The 23,729-nt window shown below is 38.0% G+C and overlaps 1 protein-coding gene across 2 annotated transcripts in view; it reads right to left on the reverse strand.

Moving 5' to 3' along the window:
• Positions 1–5,453: 5,453 nt before the first annotated feature.
• Mib1 (MIB E3 ubiquitin protein ligase 1) overlaps positions 5,454–23,729 on the reverse strand; it is a 101,439-nt gene continuing 83,163 nt past the window's right edge. Inside the window, exons 18-22 of one of the 2 annotated variants that reach the window (XM_052201383.1) lie at positions 22,383–22,461; positions 18,765–18,878; positions 15,768–15,868; positions 11,909–12,080; positions 5,454–6,035 (exon numbers count right to left, since the gene is read on the reverse strand). In XM_052201383.1, the coding sequence (XP_052057343.1) occupies positions 11,940–12,080; positions 15,768–15,868; positions 18,765–18,878; positions 22,383–22,461 (435 nt within the window). In that variant the 3' untranslated portion in view covers positions 5,454–6,035; positions 11,909–11,939. Of the gene's footprint in view, positions 6,036–6,666; positions 12,081–15,767; positions 15,869–18,764; positions 18,879–22,382; positions 22,462–23,729 lie in introns of those variants that run through there. The other variant, XM_052201382.1, reaches the window with a different exon arrangement.

Here is a 23,729-nt window from a genome sequence, read left to right on the forward strand (position 1 = left end):
CACAGCACCCCCCTCTCACCTTTTACATTCTAGTTCTTAACCATTTTAGTTCTACATATGATTTAAATACACACTGGCTAGGCCTGGTGGAGCATGCCTTTAATCTTTGCTCTTTAAAGACAGGCAGATCTCTGAGTTCAAGGGTAGCTTGGTCTATACAGTGAGTTATAGGCCAACAAGAGCTACATAGCGAGACTGCCTCAAAAAAATGAATAAAACAAAACTATGACAAAAACCCAACACATATAAGCACAATAAGCATTTACATTTGGCCACATATTTACTTCTTGAGTACTTGTCATTAGTTTCGCAGTTTTACATTTTCAATAGTAAGCTCTAGGCCCAATGAGGGACCTATCTGTAAAAGAAAAGGAAAAAAGGGGGGAGTAAAAGGGAGTTGGTGAGATGGCTCAGGGGATCCAAGAGCACTTGCTGTTCTTTCAGGGCACCTAGGTTTTGGTCCCAGGACCCATATGATGGCTGACCAGTGTCTGTAATTCCAACTCCAGAATTTGGTTGTTTATTTTTCTGAGACAAGATCTCACTATGGAGCCCTGGCTGTCCTGGAGCTTGCCATGTACAACAGACTGGCCTTGAACTACCCTTGAGGACATGGGCACAGGGGAAAAGTTCCTGAACAGATCACCAATAGCTTATGCTTTAAGATCAAGAATTGACAAATGGGACCTCATAAAATTACAAAGTTTCTGTAAGGCAAAGGACACTGTTAAAAGGACAAAACGGCAACCATCAAATTGGGAAAGGATATTCACCAACCCCACATCTGAGAGAGGGCTAATATCCAATATATACAAAGAACTCAAGAAGTTATACCCCAAGGAACCAAATAACCCTATTAAAATGGGGTACAGATCTTAACAAAGAATTTTCACCTGAAGAAATTCGGATGGCCGAGAGGCACCTTAAGAAGTGCTCAACATCATTAGTCATTAGGGAAATGCAGATCAAAACAACCCTGAGATTTCACCTTACACCAGTCAGACTGGCTAAGGTCAAAAACTCAGGAGACAGCAGGTGTTGGAGAGGATGTGGAGAAAGAGGAACACTCCTCCACTGCTGGTGGGGCTGTAAGATGGTACAACCACTGTGGAAATCAGTCTGGAGGTTCCTCAGAAAACTGGACATGAGACTTCCAGAGGACCCTGCTATACCTCTCCTGGGCATATACCCAAAGGATTCCCCGGCATGCAATAAAGACACATGCTCCATTATGTTCATAGCAGCCTTATTTATAATAGCCAGAAGCTGGAAAGGACCCAGATGCCCCTCAAAGGAGGAATGGATACAGAAAATGTGATATATTTACACAAAGGAATACTACTCAGCAGTTAGATACAATGAATTCACAAAATTTTTAGGCAAATGGTTTGATCTGGAAAATATCATCCTAAGTGAGTTAATCCAATCACAAAAGACTACACAGGAATGCAATCTCTGATAAGTGGATATTAATTAGCCCAGAAGCTCTGAATACCCAAGGCACAAATTGCATAACAAATGACTCCCATGAAGTATGGAGAGGGTCCTGATCCTGGAAAGGATTGATCTAGCATAGGAAGGGAATATAAGGACAGAGAAAAAGGAGGGAGGTGATTGGAGAAGGGATGGAGAGAAGAAGGTTTATGGGATATATGGGGAGGGGGGATCCGGGAAAGGGGAAATCATTTGGAATGTAAACAAAGAATATAGAAAATAAAAATATTAAAAAAAGAGTTGTTGACAAACAACATACTGTTGACAAACTGGGGCATGAGTGGGTACTGTTATTCATCTGTTGATTGGTACCCTGAGAGCACTAAAGGGTCATAATCAAGGACCAAAGGTCTAGAGGTAAATACAAGCCACAGAATTATACTTTGATCTTTTCCCTTTCTTTGTATTATGACATGGTTAACAAAAATATTTTAAGTTGTTAAGAATGACAAAATACCTGTGTTAACTTATTTCAACTAAATAATTACATTTCAAAATGAACAGTGTACATCTCTACCTTAAATTTTCTTAGAATCCCTTTAAGTCACAGTGAACTTGGGACTGAGGACCCAGCCTGTGGGGCAGCCATATATATATATATCATTGGGTCTCTGCCTCCAAAGTGCTGGGGTTGAAGGTGTACACCACCATACCCAGCTCCATATCCTTTTTTTTTTTTTAATGAAAGGAAGACATTATTAAAACTACTCTTAGATTTTAAAAAAATTTTAGAACAGTTCTAGGTTTACCAACATGTTGACCAGACAGAACATTTGCCATACACTGCCTCACTTGCAGCTTTTTCTATTGTTAATATCTTGCAATAGCATGGTATATTTGATGAATCAAAATAGGCCACATTTCCTAATAGTGCCACTCCCTGAACCAATCATATTAAAACCACCACAGTGGGTAAACACAAGCCTGACTACCTGAGTTCAATTCCCATGTAAAGGTGGAAGGAGAGAACTATCTCCACTAAGCTATCCTCTGACCCTGACATACTCATATACAGACACAATAACAATCAATCACTCAATCAAATTGTTGGGATGATCTCTTGTGCTCTGTGTAAAGGTTGTCTTTGCATTATTCAAATGCTGGTTTCTGTATCAGCAGAATTGAATACAGGCCAACTTTGGTGTTATTTTTATGAAGCAGCACCTGCCAGTGTTTTTTGTAAACAGCTTCTACATCATCCTGATTGGTTTAATAAAAAGCAGCTTACAGCAGGGCAGGAGAGGAAAGGCAGAACTTCCAGGCAGAGATAGGTACTCTGGGAAAGAGTCAGAGGAGGCGATGCCAGCCAGACATGGAGAAAGTCGATGTACTGGGATTTAGTGAGGGATAGCTAACTGGCTGTGTGGCAGAACTTAGAATAAATCAATTAAGTTATACAAGCTAGTTGAAATAGCCTAAGCTATAAGACCTAAGCTGTCATAAGTATGTGTCTGTGTCATTATTCGGGAGCTGGTGGATTGAAGACAGTCCAGTAATATAAAATTTAAAATACTGGGCTGATGAGATGGCTCAGCGGTTGGAACACTGACTAGTCTTTCAAAGGTCCCAAGTTCAAATCCTAGCAACTACATGGTGGCTCACAACCATCTGTAATGAGATCTGACGCCCTCTTCTGGTGTGTCTAAAGACCTCTACAGTGTTTTTTATTTTACAGAAGTTCATGGTTATGAGTCTTCAATGAGACCTGGAAGCTTTAAAGATGATTATGAGATGGCCTTGAGCCTGTGGGGATGGAAGTTACACTTAGAAAGTGATGTGTTTTTACATCCAGCTGACAAAGGTTGAGTTGTGATGGTAACTGATCTCACCTTGGCAAGATGTAGAAGACAAGCCTCCGAGAAAGCCTGTGAAAGATTGTCTAGATTAGGGTGACTGAGACAGCACAGAGCTGGTATAATCTCTTCCATAAACACTCCATAAAATTCAGCATCAAATTATCTTGTTCACACTTGCTTTATTTTTAAAGGCTAATTATTTTGAAGGCAATGTTTTTTGATAGCTATCCAGAGTTCTCAGTTCTCTTTGATAGAAACACCTTTCAAGAAATAAAACAATTTAGGTGGTAAAATAAGCAAATAAAGTAAAACAAGCATAAAAGACTCGGGGATAGAACTGTTGGCAATACTATGTTTTTCTTTTCAAATGGACCTGGTGTGGCTCAGGCTTGAACTCACTCTGCAGTAGAGGATGATTTTCTGGCTCCCTTATGCAAATGCCAGGACTGTAAAGTGCACACCACCATGTGGCTTTCATGTAGTTTACATTTTAATGCCCATAAGATCTGCAGAGATGGCACCCTGTATATTCCTGCCTTTTAGTTGCCTATTTAACCTGGCTCATCTCTTTAGTTGATCATTTCAGGATTTGTCTCTTAATAATATTCCTCCAATAAATCCGTTTACACTTTTGGGTTATTTTTTTCCCTTCCAATTTCTGCTCCCATTTTTATTTCTTTTGATTAGTTTGTTCCTCTCCTAGTTTCCAAAAGAGGAGGTTTGATAAGTTTATACCTTTCCTACTGTACACTGTCAATGTTACCAGCTTTTGTGGGGACTGCTTTACATGTGCCTGTGTATACCAACCAACTTGCCAGCCTCTAATTTGAGATCTTTTTTATCTAACCCCCTAAATCCTACGAACACAAGTACAAGCCACCATACCCAGAATCCAAAGTAGCTTTCATTTGAGATTTCCATGGCTTCTGTGTTACTTGTGTGGCTTAGTCACCAGCAAGTTGTTGACTGGGATTTCTTTTTATTTACCACCTCTCTAGACTTCTAGTTTAATCCCATCATGGTCTGTGAGAATATGGAGTGTCATTCTTTTAAGATACATTAAGTATATATGAAGGCCCCATATGAGCTTGAGAATTATGTATATACTTTGCTGTTGGTAGTAAATTACTGTGTCGATGTCAACTCTATTGAGCTGACTAATGAAATGCTATGATTTCTCTCGTGTCTCATGTTTTTTCCTCCCAGTCCTGGGGACTGAGCCTGGGTCCACACATGTCAAGTCCAGTGCTCTACTGCTGAAGGAAAAGGTTGAGCATATAGGACCCTCTCTTGAATTTGTCCACCTCTTCGATTTGTCCACAGCAGCATTTTCTGTTTGTTAATGTTCTGCTCAATACTAATACTAATACTACTTGGTGAGAGGGCAAAATAAGAAATACTTGTATTATTCTAAAATTCTGTCATTTAGAAAGTTGTTCTGTGAATGAATGCAAGGCCTATCAAGAGCACACCGAAAGCATCTCTCCTCAAGGCGCCATGCAGCCACTGCACCACCAACCAGTCTCCTGACATGTCACTCATCCACTCATGATCTGCCATGGGTCTGGACTGCACCTACTACATCTGTTGTTGTTGCTGTATTATTATAGATTATGTTTTATGTATTATTATTATTATTTTATGGGTCTGGATAAGGCTTGATAAGTTTACACCTTTTCTACTGTACATCTATATTATTATTTATATTATTATACATATATCATTATCATTATTATTATTTCTCATGAAAATAAAAGAGAGCTCATCAACTATTACTTTAGTTGTAAATGGGGAAACTATTAGTCAAGGCTCAGGCTATAGCAACTGCGGGCTTTCTACTTCTCTCACACTTCACTCCATCTTCTGAACATTTATTGTTGCTCTAAAAAGCATTATCCAAGGTTCGAGATAAACTGTGCCATAAAATATTAGTGAAAATCTAATGTCTATGAAGGATAACTGTGAATGATAAAATATAAAGCATATTTTCTAAAATGTCATTTATTATTAAACCTACAGTTTCAATTTAATAAAAAATATGACCATGAGATATCTATTTATACAGTAATAGAAATAAACACATAATACAATTAATTAGATGTTATCCAAAATAAATTCAGTTTAAAGTTGGAACACAGGTGCTCTTATCAATTAAACAAAAGATTTTGTTTTCAATGGACTTTATTTTAGACATTTGAGATATGCATCTTTTAAACTAGAATTAGAAAAACCTCAATGACTTTACAAAGTACGTCTAGCAATTAAAAATAAAATACCCCCAAACTATTCAATGACTGATTAGTCACAAAACACTGAAAAGGAGAGATACATCATTGCTGTAAAATATCTACCTTCTAAAAATTTTATACATACACACAGAGAGACACACATACACACACATATATCTGTCTTCTGAAGAGGAATAAGCTTTTAAAAAATGTGTTATCTATATACAGAGAGAAAGGCTGAGCCCTTCCTGTCTGGCTTTCTTTGATCAAGTCTGTTCTATTCAGGTTACTTTCCGCACACACTTTCACCCTGAAAGGGTGAGCACTGAGACACGCTTGCCTCTCTGCCCTCAGACAGGCTCCTGACACACACGTGAGCACTCACAGCGGAGCCTTCTAGGTGTGGATGCTCACTTCTTACATTGAGTTGGAGAGATGTCCTTGTTTCTCAAAGATATGGTAATTTTCTTTCCAATAATAGGATTTTTTGGATGTATTGAGATTTGCTTTCAAATGCCTTAAAAATAAAAATTCATGTATATTATTATAAAGAATTGCTTCCAAAAAAGTCAGAGAAAAACATATTACACCACAGATTTTATTAATGGTAAATGTTTGCATTTATTTTTTAAAAGCTTAGTTTTTACTAAGCATTTTTCAATAAACAAAAGCTAATAAGCAAGAATCATTTTTCCATACAGAAGCTTTACCCATAAACAAGACTTAAATTTATTCCAACATTGAAAGCTAAAAAGAACTGGAAAAATTACAAAGCGCAAAACATTTGAGCCAGTCTTTTTTTCTACCATTTGAATATACTATACTGAGAATGGCAGACATATACTGAAGGAGACAGAAAAACATGCATTTAGTCTACAGATCAGCATTAAGAACGACATGCAATTCATGATTTCCTTTCAATTAATTATTTAACTGAACCACTTAAACAAAGGGTTTGGCTTGGTTTGGTTTCCACTTGAGAGGAAGATGATCTGTTTTTTGAACTGATTTTCTTTTCGTACTAGATACAAAGTATATGAGCTCTGTCCTCTCCCCAACAGCTATTTAAGGTGACTTGCATATAGCAAACACCATTTTTTTCTGGTAACAGTGCCATGGCCTTGAATAATCAGTTTGTAAAAAAAAAAAAAAAAAAAAAAACAAAAAAGCCAGAATCAAAAAAACAAGTATCAAGTGCAAATGTAGAACACTTCCCTTAAAGACTTATGCAAGCCCAGCACACACAGAGGTGCTCTTGCACATGCTTAGCAGTATGATTAGGACGTACACATCATGACTGGTGCACTGAAGGTTGCCTAATACAAAGTTTTTTTTAAGTGCTGCCAAGTTAATCAAGGCACTGAAGAATTATGCAGATGGAGTTTTCAAAATATATTAACAATTGCTTTAACTGTTAAAAAGCCCTGAGTCAGAACTTTCAATAGCTTCCTGAAACTGTACTCAGACAAAATGGCATATTTGCTTATTTCATAAAAAATTAGAAAACCACTTTGCTTTTGAAGAAAGAAGTCGTGTTTATGAAATAAAATCAAGAGAACTATACAGGACAGTCCAAATACTCAGCACTACTCTTCTTAGACAGTTGTATATATCAATTCAAACCTTTGTATTTAGGCACCAAATTAATGTAACAGGTCACTTTTCCTGTACCTATTGCTTAAATTCTCAAAAAAAGAAAATCTAACTTTAACTTCAGGTTGTTTCCTTTTCTCCCACAAATAAGACAAGATGCTAGACGGGTGAAAGAAAAGCAGTGTTCTGATAGAAAAGGAGGTAGAAAATACCAAGGTAGCAACTTAACTTTATTAACTTATCCACTCCTATTTTTACATTGTAACTTATTTTACCCACTGCTAGCCACTTATCAGCCACTAAAGCTTGGTGCAAATGATTTCTCCCTCACTGCAGTAAAGCAACACACACACACACACACACACACACACACGACAACATTAAAAAGCTTCCTCACGTTTAGTGTTTAAAGATATACAACTGTAATTATCAATACTGCTGTTGCATGTGTGTTTGTGTAAGTCAAAAGGATATACATGATTATCAAGTAATATCAGTAAGCATTCCTATTGTAACAGTCAAGCAAGCTAAACTGGGTTGCCATTTTGAAAGAAAAATGTATTCTGCAACTTTGACAGGTAGATTCAAGGACAAATGACATTTCTAACAAGGCACAAATTACTTGTGAAAATCTATTACTTTCCCAGATAGTACAAAACCAAAGCTAACTTATTTCCCATATTTAAAATGTGTTTTCCCCTCTGGCTTATAATGAAATAATAAACACTTTCAATTAACATACATGTAAAAAATAGCAGTTTTGATACCCTGCCTCAAATCTCAGGAACCTGATGTGTACCAAGGTTTGGATCTTACAAACACAAATGGCTCTACTCAGTAATCTGAGTGTTTGTGTTATAAGTAGTCAGAACCCTGTTGCACAGAGGGAAGGAAGAAGGGAACATTTGGTGGGTACAAGTTCTATTTGTTTCCCAACAAACAGAGTGGAAGTGACCGTTTGGAACTGCATGTTTAGAAGCTGTCAGGACAACAACCTTATGATATGTGGTTCTCACTGCAATTAAAACAAAACAAAACAAAAAAACCAAAAATGTATCCATGAGTTTGTTTTTCATTGTTTTAAATATTTATTTATTTCTTTTATGTATGTGAGTACACTTTCACTGTCTTCAGACACACCAGAAGATGGCATCAGATCCCATTACAGATGGTGGTGAGCCACCATGTGGTTGCTGGGAACTGAACTCAGGACCTTTGGCAGAGCAGTCAGTGCTCTTAACCACTGAGCCATCTCTCCAGCCCCCCTCCCAACTCCCATGAGTGTGTTTTTATATAAATTATTACTATAACCATTTCAGACACTCAGAAAGGATGTTTCTCCTTTTAGACCTTAAAAGAGCAAGTCATGTTAAAATCTGTAATTTACAAAACAACCGACAAGCCATGTGAAGAACTGACCTTATAGACCTTATTATGTTTTAGTTAAATATGCCCTCTCCACTAATACTGTGGCAAATCCTCCACAATGCCTCTTTCCTCTGTGCTGTTTTTGTTTCCTATTTGTTGCAACCCCAATCCCCCAAGCCAGCTCTGCTCCATCCAGCCTTGTCCTAGTTGGCAAGTTTAACTATTCCTTATCCAAAAAGCGTCCAGAATTCAAAATAAACAAAAACATCCATCAGGCTATACATGACTACCAGGATGTTCCCATGTGTAAAATGACCTAGCAAGGTTTGGATTTTGAACTAGACAAATTTTAAGCAGCATGCATTTTCAACATTCTAAAATAAAATGTTCTTTCAGGCTAAAGTCATCAAAAATATAAATTTAAAGAATTATTTCCAGTTAATTTTATGTTTCAGTAGACTTCTAGTTAACCTGTCATTATTAAATTACAAATATCTTAAGCGTAATTCAGGTAACTAAACTAAACATTTGCCTAGTATAATATTCTTACACTAATATAAAATTATATTCTCTTGAAAACCCTGTTCCCAATAAAACTCTATGTGTACGGCACAGGTAAGGATGTTAGACTATGTGAACAAGAGCAGCTGTGGCAGCAGCGCCTGGTAAGTTGTGTGTGTGCTGAGTGAGGAAGCCGGTGGTCTTAGTGATTAGGAGACAATGTGGGCCAAGGGGCACACAGAGGGAATCCAAAATTGCTCCCGACAGCTCTCCTGAAACACCAGTGAGGAGTACTCACACGCCTCAGGATCCCATCCCGTTGTCCACAGACGGCTGCAAAGACTGCAGCATAAACGCTGAGTGTGCCAAGACACTGACCTTTCCTGCCTACCACTTAGCCCAAGTCCAATACTTTAAAAAAATGAATGCATGTCATTGTAAAAATAGTTCTTCTGAGGCACAGGAAAAAGAGGTTTGGGTAACAAGAAGGAAAGATCCCAAAGGGGCCAAGTGTCGTAAAGAGATTAAGAGGTAGTAGTTTCAGAGTGCCGGAGGAAGTCACTGGCATGATTCAGTTCCTGGTCTTACTGTCTCTTGTAAGCCCAAAACAAATTTACAATAATTTTAGATGCCCGAAGACCTGAACAGAAGTGCATCTGTTCACAATATGCATAACTTAAATGGCCAAGTGACAAGGAGGAAGCCGAAAGTCCCCAGCACTACAGAGACTTGATGGCTTCTCTCTCATAAGCTAGTGTGCTGTGTTCTGCATGGAGGAGATGATGGAGCCGATCAGCAGGTCTATCCCTTGACAGATATAATCTTTACAGGATAAGACTTAGCACTGCAGCTTGGGAGACAGAGAAAGGAATGAATGAAGTGGGATGTAGTTGTGGTGCACAGGTTCTCAGGCTGGCAAACTGTATAGCAGCCATCCCTCCTTGCCTGATACAAGTGGAAAGAGGTGGGCAGCCTATGGCAAGGAAGAAAAGATCCTCATTTGTGCTCTTTCCAAGTTGGCAAGAAGATAGTCTGTCTCTTTATGTAAACATCGTATCATCAGATGTATCTTTAAAAAACAAAAAACCCTTCAAATTATACTTAGAAAAAAAATTGCCTCATTGCTTCCTTACAATAGAACATTCCTAATTTGAAACCAATAGGATTGTACCCTCCAAAATGATTAACAGTTGTTAAATATGGTGGGGTCCCCATCCTACAATCTTACAATTGGAAGGTAGAGGCAAGAAGATCATAAGGTTGAGGCAAGCCTGAGGTACACAGTAAGTTCTAGGTCAGCTTGGAATACATAGTGAGACTCTATCTCAAAAACACAAAGAAGAAACAAAGCAGTTACTCAGCTAAACACAGACATGGAACTGCTAAGTCTGTAAGGCAGCCAGCAGCCCAGTTCACTGTGTAGCAAGTAACCACCAGCAACAAAGTACAGCCAGGCTGGACACTGTTCTCCCACTTTAGTTGCTACAGAAAAAAAAAGACACAAGCTAGCCAGATTTGAATGCAGGGGAAACTATCTCCAAAGAACACTATCCTTAAGAGTACATGCTTATACACAGCACATGGTAGACACTATTGTAAATAACTGACAGGTTTTTTTTTTATTTTTTACAATAGAGCAGTGAGGAATTTTGGAACACTTAATATGTGTATATTTAGGCTACATACAAAGATACTCATTTAAGGAGACAAAATGCTTAGGTCCCTAACCAAGTCAACATGTATTTTCCATGCTTTTCTACAAATGCCCTGGCACTCTTTTCTAAGTATCTGACACTATTTATTATATCTTAGTTAATGTTGGCAGTTTAAAGAATGTTCATCTGTTTAGGTATAAAGAAAAACTACGTTTTTTACAGTAAAATTACTATCCAATAGAGAATAGAAGTAAGGCTTCTGATGAAAGTAGAATCCATAACACTGTCAGAAGTAATAGACATACAGAAAAAATTGCTGCCTCTAACAATGCACCACCCAGCTGAAGAGACCTCAGAGACACAGAAAAGATGGCATGCACGCACTGATTAGATCTAGCCCAGGTCAGTGGTCACCAGGAAAACGGAAATTACTTTTCACAGATGTTTTTCTACAAATGACTGATGCAAACAGTGAGAAGTTAATACAAGAAGTGCAGCAGTGACAACCAGGTAGAGGTGTGACTGCATCATTCTGAGCTAGACTTCGGTTCTCATTAAAATTTTGCTTTGCCTTTTCATGTCTACTGGTGATTTTGAAATCATTCATTTAAGTTAGTCAATTTTCCTTTTAAATCTAGAAAAGAAGGTAAAGTCATTATTCTCTTATCTCATATTTTCACTTACTTAAAAATTCAGAAACAATCATTTGGATAACTTCAAATTATCTTGAAATACAATGTTTCCTTCAGGACTGTCTTAGCCAGGAGGCATCTCTACTATACTTGTGTCACCAAGCACACATGATATAGTTTGACTTGCCCCACTCACCTTCGGTATGACTTTTTGGAACAGCGAGTCATTTCACCATGTGAAATCATGATAATCATGTGGAATACTGACCTTGTAAGCCAATGTCTAAGGTTTAACAAATGTGTACATATTAAAAAAGAAAAATGCAATAGAAAAGTGTAAAAGGAGGTCCTTAAAGGATTTTCCCCTTCAAAGCCAAAAGCAAATTTTCTAGGAGTTACCATGGATTTGATGTTCCAAATTCAAGAGGAAAACACACACAGACACAGACACACACACACACACACACACACACACACACACACACACACACACCGGCAATTTCAAACACTGTATGTTTTTGTTGTGATGGTGGTCCATATATAGTCTAACTACATTCTAATAAAGAAATTATGAAATTACAAATTAACCCATTAAACTCCAAACTAGTTTTAGAACCTACTAAGATCTCATGATCACATACTTTAGCTAACAAAACACTCTGTGTTTCATAATCAGTACAAAAGAATTCTTCGCTCAATTGCCTTGCGACAAATTGGGCATTCACTCATTCGGTCTCCACAGAGCTGGCATGTTCCATGGCCACAGAGGAAAATCATGTTCTTCAGACGATCCAAGCACACAGGGCACATTGTCTGAAATGCAATGAGACAGTAAGTAAGTGGAAGCCATTTTATACTATAAGTGTAACACGACAGTCAGTCTTTTGTATCGTTAATTTTCTATTCTGGTTTTAGTCCAACAATCTATTGTTTTTCAGAAATAAATTCTTCAAGGTGTTTTGTTTGTTTGTTTGCTTTTGAGAGAGAGATTTGAGACTAGGTCTTGTTATATCACATTCACCAGTGCACTTACTATGTAGACCAGGCTAGTTTCAGAAGAATAAGAGATCTACCTGTCTGTGCATCCCAAGTACTGGAATTAAAGGTATGTGCTACCATGCCCAGCTTAAAAATAAGTTAGTTATTTACAAATTAGTTGTCCAAAATAGTTATAGTAAGATGTCATCCCTACAAAATAGATACTAGTCATTCTTTCAAAATAGTACCTAAAACAAATATTATGAATTCAGAGGTTACAAATGCTTACTGGTCTTTAAAAGGACTTGAGTTTGCTTCCCAGCGCTCACATATTGGCTCACATTTCCAGGGTATCTGATCTCCACTGGCTTCTGCATATATGAAATACACTAAACTCTTGCACCCAAACATATACAACATAAATTATAATAAATCCTAAAAGTAACTATTACATAAAATAAAGAATGCAAAAACAAAAAAAGGAGAATGAGCAATGGATAAAAGCAGCCCCACTGTACCTGAAGCAGACTTGCTACCTACAAATACCCAGGTATGTGTCACTGAAATGGCATGCAGTACAGGCATGCAGCTGAGAGCCCTTGCTAGGCACTACACTTCTAGATACAATATAACCCCAATCCACTTGAAAAACAAACTGGTTTTACATGGTTCAAAACATCTTCAAGACAAGTCAGGTTGGAATGTTTAGTCCCAGAGTTTTTGCTCTCAAAAAATGTGCAGTAGTACTTGTTATCAAGACTTAGGGAAATATTAGGTGTATGCTTTTAGTCACTCTAATAGGAAGTCATTATTTATTCATAAACATAGTTTACACTAATAAAAACCCATTTTACTTTGCCATGTGGTTGCTGGGAATTGAACTCAGGACCTCTGGAAAAGCAGCCAAGTGCTCTTAACCATGGAGCATCTCTCTAAGCCCAAAACTGCTTTATTAAATCAAATATGTTCCTATCTACATTAATAATCTTTAATAAATAAAAAGCTTCCCCACAACAAAAGAAGCTTTCAGCAAAGAGACAATCTACAGTCTGTCATGGTGACACACATGCTCCTAGCACTCTGGAAGCTGAGGCAGGAAGATCACAAGTCTGAGACCAGCTTGGTCTACACAGTGAATTCTAGACTATCCAGGGAAGACCCTATCTAACATACTATAGCTAAGGAGACTGATCACCAGGAAAGTGCTTGTTAGGACAAGCATTAGGACATGAATTCAGATCCCCAGCACTTCATAAGGAGCAGCACATTCTTGTGCTGGGGGATAAATAAAGTAAGTAAGTAAGTAAGTAAGTACCTGAAGATGACCTCTGGCTTCTACATGTGCATTCACATGTACATACACACTCATGAACACACAGACTGCATAACTAATCAACCAGGAGACAACTATTACCAACTACATTACACAGGAGATTAATATATAGAAAATACAAAACTCCAAAAATTAAACAAATTATCCAACCAACAAATGCGTAAATGAATCAAATATTTAATTCTCAAAAGAAGAAATATATGGCCAAGAAATATCTAAAAAAGTTTTCATCATTAGGGAAATGTGAATTAAAACTGCTTCCATCTCAAGTGAAAACGACTATCAAAATCAAGTGCTGGCAAGGCTATAAGGAAAAAGACTGATGCAGGGACACGAGCTGGTACCACCTCTACAGAAATTAGTATGAAGATTCTCAAAAACAAAACAAGACAAAACAACAAACAAATTAAGCAAACTAAAACCAGAACTGCTGTAAGATCCAGCTATCCCACTCTGGGACTCTACATCAGTACACCAGAGACTGGCACATCCACATTCATTGCCACACTATTTACAGTAAGTCGAACCAGCCTAGATGCCCATCAACAAAGAGAAAATGTGGCACTTAAAATGGGAATCAACCATAATGAAGAATGAAATCACAATGTTGGCAGGAAAATGGAAGGAGCTGGAAATCGTGTTTCATGAAACAAGTCAGCTTCAGAAAGGCAAATATTCCTATATTTCTCATATGCAAAATGTGGATTTAAATTTCTACAAATGAATGTATGTATCCACATTGATGAAGCACAAAAGAATATAAGACAGGAGGGATATATATGAAGGCAGGTGGCCAAGAGTGCAATGGAACTCATGAGACACAAAAGCAGTAAGAAACTCTAAAGTAGGGGAGAGGATAGGGCACACCCAACAAAAGGAAGGTTGTTTGGTTGGTTGTTGGGAGGGTTACAGATAAGAACAAAGAATACCATGTATTTATAAAAATGTCATAACAAAACCCATTTATCTGTATGCTAACTTAAAAATTAAAGACAAACAAGGGTCAAAAAGATGGTTCAATAGTTACGGTTCCTGAGCAAGTGAGGACCAGAGTTCAGAACCCCAGAACTCAAGTAAAATCCTGGTAAGCACACTGGCCCACTTGTAATCCTGGTGTATGGGAGGCAGTCAGCCCTGGAGCATGCTGGTGGTCACCCTAGCTAGAGAGTGAGTGGCAGGTCCAGGAAATAGCTGCCTCAACAAGGAAGGCAGAGAGCTACCAAGGAGAACATTTGTCAACCCTGTGCATGCACTTGTACATATACATACAAACAAACAAACAAACAAACAAAAACACTGCTAAATGCTGATTCTACAGAAAAAAAATCCAACTCAATAAAGAGTTTGCTCTCTTCAGATATGTGTATGAAGGCTTAGTAAATGCATGCATTCAGTTTTAAACTAGTTTTCCTATGGTCATGAATTATCTTGGGCCACCTGCTATTGCCATGGTTATCAACCTGTGGGTCACAACTCCTTGTGAAGGGGTCACATATCAAATACCTTGCATATCAGATAGTTACATTATGATTCTTAACAGGAGCAAAATTATAATTGTGAAGTAGCAATAAAATAATTTAATGGTCAGGGATCATTACAACATGAGGAACTGTATTATTATTACAAGGCCACAGCATTAGGAAGATTGAACACCACTGCTCTACTGGTCATTTCTCATAAATTCAGATAAACTTGGGATCTAGGATGCTAAAACTGGTGCTAATAGTGATGACACTGTCAACCTCAGAGCACATTTTTGCTGCTTGAGTCTTTGAAGCAATTAAATCCCTGTGTCAAATAGCAAGGAGTGACCAAAGAGGATTTGCTTTATTTTTCCTTTTGCTGTGTTCTTCCCCTCTCCCCTTGATCCACCTTTCACAGATGAACACGAGTCTCAATCTTGCACTAATTTTTTTCCTCAGATTTCCACATAAATACACACATATGAAAGTATATACACACAGATCTACACACAAGTCATAGAGTCCACAGCATGACAAGACTCTTGTACCAGGCTCTAGGCCCTTTGCTTCTTCATAGCAGAAAAAAAAAATCACTACCCAGCCTTTAAACACTGATTTCCACCAAGTCTGTAGCCATAAACAATATCCTCTTTAGTTTACTTGGCAATGACAGTGAGTTCCTAAGTAGTTTTAACAGCAGACTGGGTGCTGGGATGTAATCATTACCTGCTCCTTAATGTCCTGAAGCTGCTGCTGCAGTTTCTGCACATCTGCGTTAACATTGGTGTTGTCTTTGTCCTTCTGCAGCACTGGGATATTCCCACTTGCTACAATAGAATTCAAGAAAAGCCTTAGTTATTACTGTTTTGACGTGATACTTTTTAAACTTTTAATTATTAAAAAACAAAACTGTGGGGCTGAAGATGGTTGGTAGTAGAATGCCTTCACGCCATGGGTTCTATAAGCTTCACAACAGAAGAACAGGGTGGAGGAGCCTAACATTTAGGGTCTTCTTCAAAACTTTGTTCTACACTGAGAGGAAAGATAAAGTAGTGACATCTAAATAACCTTCATTTATAATCTTAAAAGAGGTAAAAGGTTTGGAAGCTAGAGAGGGTACTTAGTGGCTAAATGTATACAATGTTCTTAAACAAAGCCTCAGCACACATGTCACATGACTCACAACCACCTGTAACTCCAGCTCCAGGCAGATTCAATGCCTCACACCTTTATGGGCACCTGCACATACATTCACACATACATAATTTTAAAAAAGAAACAGGGGAATCCAGACATGGTAATGTGTGATTGCAACTGCAGCACTCCCTAGACTGAGGACAAGAGTATGGCCATCAGGTCAAGGTCAGCCTGGACCACATAGCAGGACCTTCTCCAAAAAAGGAGGCAGAGGTGGAGAGAGAAAGAGGTTTACAGCAAAAGAGAACTTGTGAGTTTTGAAGCTTCCTCTGGCAAGCTCAAAACATGCACTCCTTTTTCTCTGTTCATGGGTCACTAGAATCACAGCAAAACAGCTACTAAAGGAGTGCTAATCAGTTTCTTAGATGACTTAAAAAAAAATGTATCTTTCCTTCTAGACAAAGTTCACATTGGCCAGACTAGCCTTGAACTCACTGTGTAAGCTAAGGCTGGCCATAAACTCCTGATCCTATTTCCACCTTCCAAGTGTTCAAAATACAGATAGTACCCACCATACTTGGACGGGAAAGATGATGATGATTATTCAAACAGGGTCTTTCTATATAGCTCTGGCAGGTCTCGAACTCACTATGATGATGACAATATTCATTCAGACAGGGTCTTACTATGTAAATGACTGGCCTGAAACTCAGTACACAGAATATGCTGGCTTTAAACTCAAGAGATCTGCCTGTCTCTGTCTCTCAGGTGCTAGGATTAAAATCATGTGCTGGAGAAAATGCAGAGACCCACAGTCAAACATCAGGCAGTGCTCAAGGAATCCCATACAAGAAGGGGAAGAAAAATTGTGGGAGCCAAAGGGTTGAGAACACTCACAGAGCTCATAGGGGCTCACAGAGACTGAAGTGACAATCACAGGGCTTGCATGGGTATGAGATAGGCCCTCTGCATATGCAGTCACAGTTGTGTGGCTTTGTGTTCTCACTGACTCCCAACCGTGGGAGTGGGCTGTGTCTCTGACTCTTTAGCTAACTCTTGGGACCCTTTCCTCCTACTGGGTTGCCTTATCCAGCCTTAATATGAGGGTTTGTGCCTAGACTTAACTGTAACTTGTTATGCCATGTTTGGTTGATATCCCTCAGAGGGTTGCTCTTTTCTGAAAGAAAATGGAAGAATGGATGGAGGGAGAGGAGTACTCTCTACAATGGGAGTACAGGCACAAGCCACCCAAGCCTGACCAGCCTCCTTTCTTTATGCCAAGATTTCCTTATGGTTAACAATCTGGTCTGAAAAGTTCAGAAAGCTGTGAATAGGAGCGCTTTGATTTTACCTACCCTGCTCTTAATATCCTTGACTTTTTATTCTAGCTAATACCCATGCCTAAGAATTTTAATCATCTCTCTTTGTGAAAAGCTTTCGGCAGAGGTGTATGTAGCAATGTTCTTTCTTATCTATTTACAAAATGTTTTAAAAACGAAGAATCAAATAAATTCTTGAGTACCTGTACATAAGGGAGTGAATCAGGATGTCAGGCTTAACACTGGTATGTTCTTTACCTGCTGGGCCAGCTCAATGACTGTGTTGGTTTGAATAAGAATGGTCCCCATAGGTTCATAGATGTGAATGCTTGTCATCAGGGAATGACACTACTTGACAGGGATTAGGAGGTGCAGCCTTGTTGGAGGAAGTGTGTTACTGGGGGTGGGCTTTGGGGTTCCTAAAGCCCAAACCAATTCTAGAGTTGCTTCCTGCTACCTGTGGATCCAGAAACAGAACTTTTGACTACCTCTGCAACACTATGTCTGCCTGCATGTAGCATGCTCCCCAATATGATGATAATGAACTAACTCTGAAATTGTTTCCTTTACAGGTAATAGTGTCTCTTCACAGCAACATAACACTGCCTAGAACATAACAAGTCTGCTATGTAAAGGGACCAAGATAATACATTTGTAAACTGAAAAAAAAATTAAATTGGAATTCGGCACCCCATTTCCAGATACACTAAATTGGTCTGGTACAGAGCTCATTGGTATAGTATATGCTTAATTAATCTGACTCCCAGAAATAAATATATAAACACAGCCACTAAATTTCATCTTTAAAATAAAAAGTAAATACTCTTTAAGAGTATATAATGAATATACTGTTCTTTGTATTGCAAATCTTCAGAAGTATAATGTTAGGCTGGCAAGATAGGCTCAGTGGTAAAAGTGCTTGGTGCTTGCCCCATAAACCTAGATCCCCAGAACTTATGTAAAGGTTGAGGGAAAGAACCAATTCCACACACTTGTCCTCTGATTTCCACTTACTGAGGCATGTACGCACCTACATACACATATTATACATGCATAAACACTTTTTCAAAGTCTATAAGCATACCACAAACTAAATAAAAATCCAATTTTACATTTTTTATAATTAACAAAAGCACCAAAAAAACATACCTACTCCTCTGTCAATCTACATCACATATCTTAGGTTGAACAAGGCCACAGCACAGTGTAATGGAGAGATCTGCCCAACAAGAAAGCAAACTAAGAACCCCCACCAGAGGACACTCACAGATCTCATCAGAGGGGTCTTCCGAGCTCTTGCCACCACAGCATGTGATGAAAGGCACCCTCCGCTCCACCACAGCCCGGCACTGCACACACTTTTTCATCAGGCTGGCACAGTCTGAAAATGAGAATACTTCTTTAGCTACAACAAAAATAACACTGCCTTTCTCTGATGTATTTCTATAATTTCTATAATTCATCTACATATTTGAACATTAAAGAAACATACCAGATTCTAGCTACATACAACAAGTTATAAAATAAAATCCTACCTTAATATCATGTTATTAACCTAAAGATGAGAACTGTCCACTGGAACAAAAAGCTTATTAGGAAAACATTTCCTAATGTAACTAAATAGTGATTTTTTTTCTAGTAAATATTTCCAAATCCTAAGTTTAGCTGGATATAGTGGATATGGATATGGTATATAATTATAATCCTATTTCAAAAAAATCCATAAAAGACCAATTAACAAGGACAAAAAAAGATCTTAAGGCTTAGGAAACTGAGAGGACCAAATGTGTTGACAGACACATTTCAGTGCCTAGGAGGCCTCTGAGTGCCATACCCAGACACACACATCTGAAAGGAGGAAGCTGCAGGGGACACTGCACACGCTGTAAGCACATGCACTTGTTGGTTCTCATCAGTCTGAAGCTCCGGGGCTCTTGATATGGCTGTGCCCACTTAACATGACACATTCACTCAGCCCTTCAGTCACTAAGGGTTTCCTCTGCCTCCCTAAAATATGATGGCCAAATGTTAATTTCCTAAAAACATTTTCTATAATATATGGTTTATTATTCCCCTCCCTTGGGCTCCCTTCTGTCACCTGATGCACTGCTTCAGAGTAACTAGGAAAATGTTTCCACAAGACCATCTTTTCCATAATAAATTTTCAAAAACTATATTTTAGGAGAAATTGAGGCTGGAGAGACTTAGGGGCCATTAAGAACATTGGCTTCTCTTTCTGAAAATCCAGATTCAATTTCCACATGGCAACATTTGCAAGTCCAGCCTGGGGTGAGCTAGCACCCTCTCCTGGTCTCCTAAGGCACTGCATGTACATAATACACAGACAAACATTTAGGCAAAACACACGTAGAATACAAATTGAAAAACTTCTAAAGAAAGAAAGAAAACTAGGCACCATATGCATTATTGATTATTCATATCATCTTACATTTGAACTTGTTAATTACAAAATAAGAAATAGTAAGTAAACATGTTCTTTTTTTATCAGCATTTACCACATAAGTATGCTTCATTTCAAACTTTATTAAGCCAAGGAATCGTGGATGTGGACAGGGTGGGTTATATACTTCTAATGGCAACACACTGGGTGTAGAATTATTACTGAGCCTGACACCAAAACATAAACATAGAACAGTCCTACACTTGGTGATGTAACATGCAGTTACATGTAGCCCAGGCTAACCTTGGGCACTAACAAATCTAGTCTGAGATTTCAGTTTGGGGGCAGACCTTTTTCTTAAAGGATTAATGTATTAAATACTAATCAAACAACATACCATCAAAATTACATGGATTTCCTATAACTATTTAATTACGTATTTCTAAACAATAGAATTTTCCATATAAATAAATAAGCAAATAAACAAACAGACAAATAATCAGCCTCTTCAAACAGGATATAACTCTTCCTTTGACTGGCCAACGTACTTTATATGCTTTAAGACTCCAATGCTCTACTTAACATCACTGTGGCATGTGTTCTGAACTAAGCACTTTAGCATATACTTATTCACCTCAGCCATAAGATAAGAGAGTGGTTAAGAGCATGTTTAGGAGCTGGGCAATGTGGGGTTTATAGGCCTGTGTACTCAATACTAATGGTTACAATTATCTTTTAAGTCTCTCACAGGCATTACTTGGTCTACAGCAGGAAGGGGTCAACAAATCACTGCCCTGTTCATGGAATAAGCTTTTATTGAAACAGAGTTCCATAGTTCCCATGGTCATTTCTGGACTGCAATGACATACTGGGTAGTTGGAAGAAGTGAGTGATTACTGCAAAAGCTATCTGGTCTACAAAGCCAAAAAAACATTGATTATATGTTTTCGTATAGAAAAGTTTACCAACCTCTGGTCTACAAAAGTTTACTTAACAGATGAAATGTTTTGACACTGATGACAGCCTTTACACCTGCCTTGGTAAATAGAAACAATTACTTGAGTTATAGACTGTCGACAGTACAAATCCGTGGCCTATTATTTAGTTGTCTATCAGAATGAAAAGAAATTAAAACAAAAATAAAAACAAAACACCAGTATTCCAGGGACCTATAAGATGACTCAGTGGGTAAGCTATCTGTGGCCAAGCTTGACCATCTGAGTTTGAGCCCCAGAACCTCAGGGCAGAAGAGAGAACCAGCTCCCTTTAAGTGTCCTCAGACTCCCCTACACACACCATGTTAGTTATAGACCCACAGGTACACACACAACCTACAGACATGCTCACAAATAAATAAATATAAAATAAAATTTAACCCAACATTTAAAAGGCATCTATAGCAATGAGACTCAATTACCATGTACTTTGCATGGTATTCTAGCTAGATAACATTAAAACCCAATACTTCTTGACTAACCTATTTTATAATATGAAATATCATTTAAAGAAAGTATTAAACTTTTTGAGATATTTTACTGATAAATAAAACAAAACAAACAAACAAAAAACCAGCAAAGGAAAGAGAATTTCAAACCCTGTAAGATATAAGAAGGATATAAAAAGCCAAGACCTTCAAGATAAATGTCCTTAAGGGAAACTTTAAAGCAGTTTCTCAACCTGTGGGCTATGACCCCTTTGAGGTTGAACAACCCTTTCACAGGGGTAGCATATCAAATATCTTGCATATCATATATTTACATCGAGAGTCTTAACAACAGTAAATCAGTTATGAAGAAGCAGCAAAAATAATTTTATGGTTGATGGTCATCACAACCTGAGGAACTGTATGACAGGGTCACAGCATGAGAAAGTTTGAGAACCACTGAATTAAACCATCTCAAAAGCTTCAATATTTTCTTCCCAAAGAAAAGACTTCTTAACTTTCTCCTAACCTAACAGTTAATGTAACAAAATTACAACCCCAAACAACAGAGCTGTAAGAGTTGAGGAATCAGGCAGGTACACACACAGGGAAGTCAATGTTAAGGTGAAGACACACACCAACCACTGCTATAAGCAAAAGGATGGACTAGATGTTGTAATAGGTTTAGAAGTAAGTTTCTATTGTGTGTGATAGAGAGAGCTCCTTTTGTGGTAATACAAAAATAAATAAAAATTCAAAAATAAATAAGTAAACACACACACACACACACACACACACACACACACACACCCAAAAAAAAAAACCAAAACAAAACAAAAAAACCAAATGAATTTTAAGAGAGTCCAGTCTGATAGAACATAGAATTTCAGTAATCAAATTATTCAGTATACTCTGTTGCTCAAAAGTAGAGACCAAAAAGGTACTAAATGCTTGTCCAGCTTTTCTGTAGGTGGGTTATCCAATAAACAAACAAACAAAGATGTAGTTGTTTACTTCTGTCTCTATGACAACACTGGGGAGGTTCCCAATAGGCTACTTACTCTCACAAGCACACATGTGCCCACAAGGTTGAAAAAGAACAGCCGCTTTCTTGTCAGAGCACACCACACACTCTTCAATCTACAGCAAGAAAAGGCAGAGTGAACAAGTGCAGAGAAATCATGTCACCCCACCATCTTATGCCACCATGTCCTTCCCCACTACAGAAGCCCTGTTCTCTGGCTCTCCTGCCTTCTTGTTTTCACATCACTAGGTACCTAGTGTAACGGGCTATTTCTGTATTCCTTTCATATCTGACACGAAGAGCAGTGTAGAAGGATTCCATTTCATCTGAGGTCAGGGACAAGGAGCTAAATTTAGTTTCCCTTTTTTTTTCTTTCAAAAACTTTAAGGAAATTTTAATAAATAAGTATTAAAACAAATGACTATGAGAAGACTAACAACAACAACATCCTACCCAGAGAAGTCAAACTGTTAAATCCAAGAGAGGTTGCTTGTGTTGCCTCTGTCTAGAGAGTTCTTCATCAAAGCCCCACTTTTTAGGATCTGGCCGATTCCTATGCTTCCTAAAGCCTAGAGTGATTAGGTCACTCCTTACCCATCCCATCACTAAGTCTGTAAGTCTTCCACAACCAACTTATAATTCGATTTGACCACGTCTACAATGTGTCTGCTTTATGCACTGTGGCTCGCACCATTCCCTCAGACTCCCATTTGTTTTCCAAACAGCCTGCCTTCCCTCAGCACAGCCACACTTAACTACCTTTTATTATTTATTAGTATTGTTATCCAGAAATGACCACCTCTCACTATAACACCACCAACCACTACAACACTGATCTTGCTTTCATGTATGTGAGCTCTCCTAGCCTGTGGCACAGTATTGTACATGGAGTTTGCAGACCTGGCTAGTTTAGTACAGTAAAACCCAGTTGGTCTCTGATATCCTTAAAAACTTAAAAACTATCACCAATATAGTAAATTACCTAATATTATTTGTAAGAGTTTAAAATAATAAAGCAAATTGATTTAATAATCACTTATCTATTCTTTCTTCTATTTAAAAGTCTTTCTAAGCACAAATATTCCCTGTCTGGATTATTATCTTGGGTTACACTCCCTTGCGTGGAACAACTGAATCAAAGCATTTTGTGACTCTGAGCAGAAGATGTCCTCCCAGCATGTAGTAATGTTACTTAACAAAGTTATCACTTCCCACTTTGATTGTTAGCACTTTAAAAAAAAAAAAACCCAACCTTTTATTTCCTAATTCAACAAAAAGTTTGAATTAATTTGTAATGTATTTATACTTCCCTAATTACCAAAGAACCCAAATGATTCCTCTAAAAACACCCTTTCCACTAAGTACTAGTTTTAGGATTTTTCGT

The sequence above is a fragment of the Apodemus sylvaticus genome, chromosome 13 (assembly GCF_947179515.1).
Source record: "Apodemus sylvaticus chromosome 13, mApoSyl1.1, whole genome shotgun sequence".
Classification (NCBI taxonomy): Eukaryota; Metazoa; Chordata; class Mammalia; order Rodentia; family Muridae; genus Apodemus; species Apodemus sylvaticus.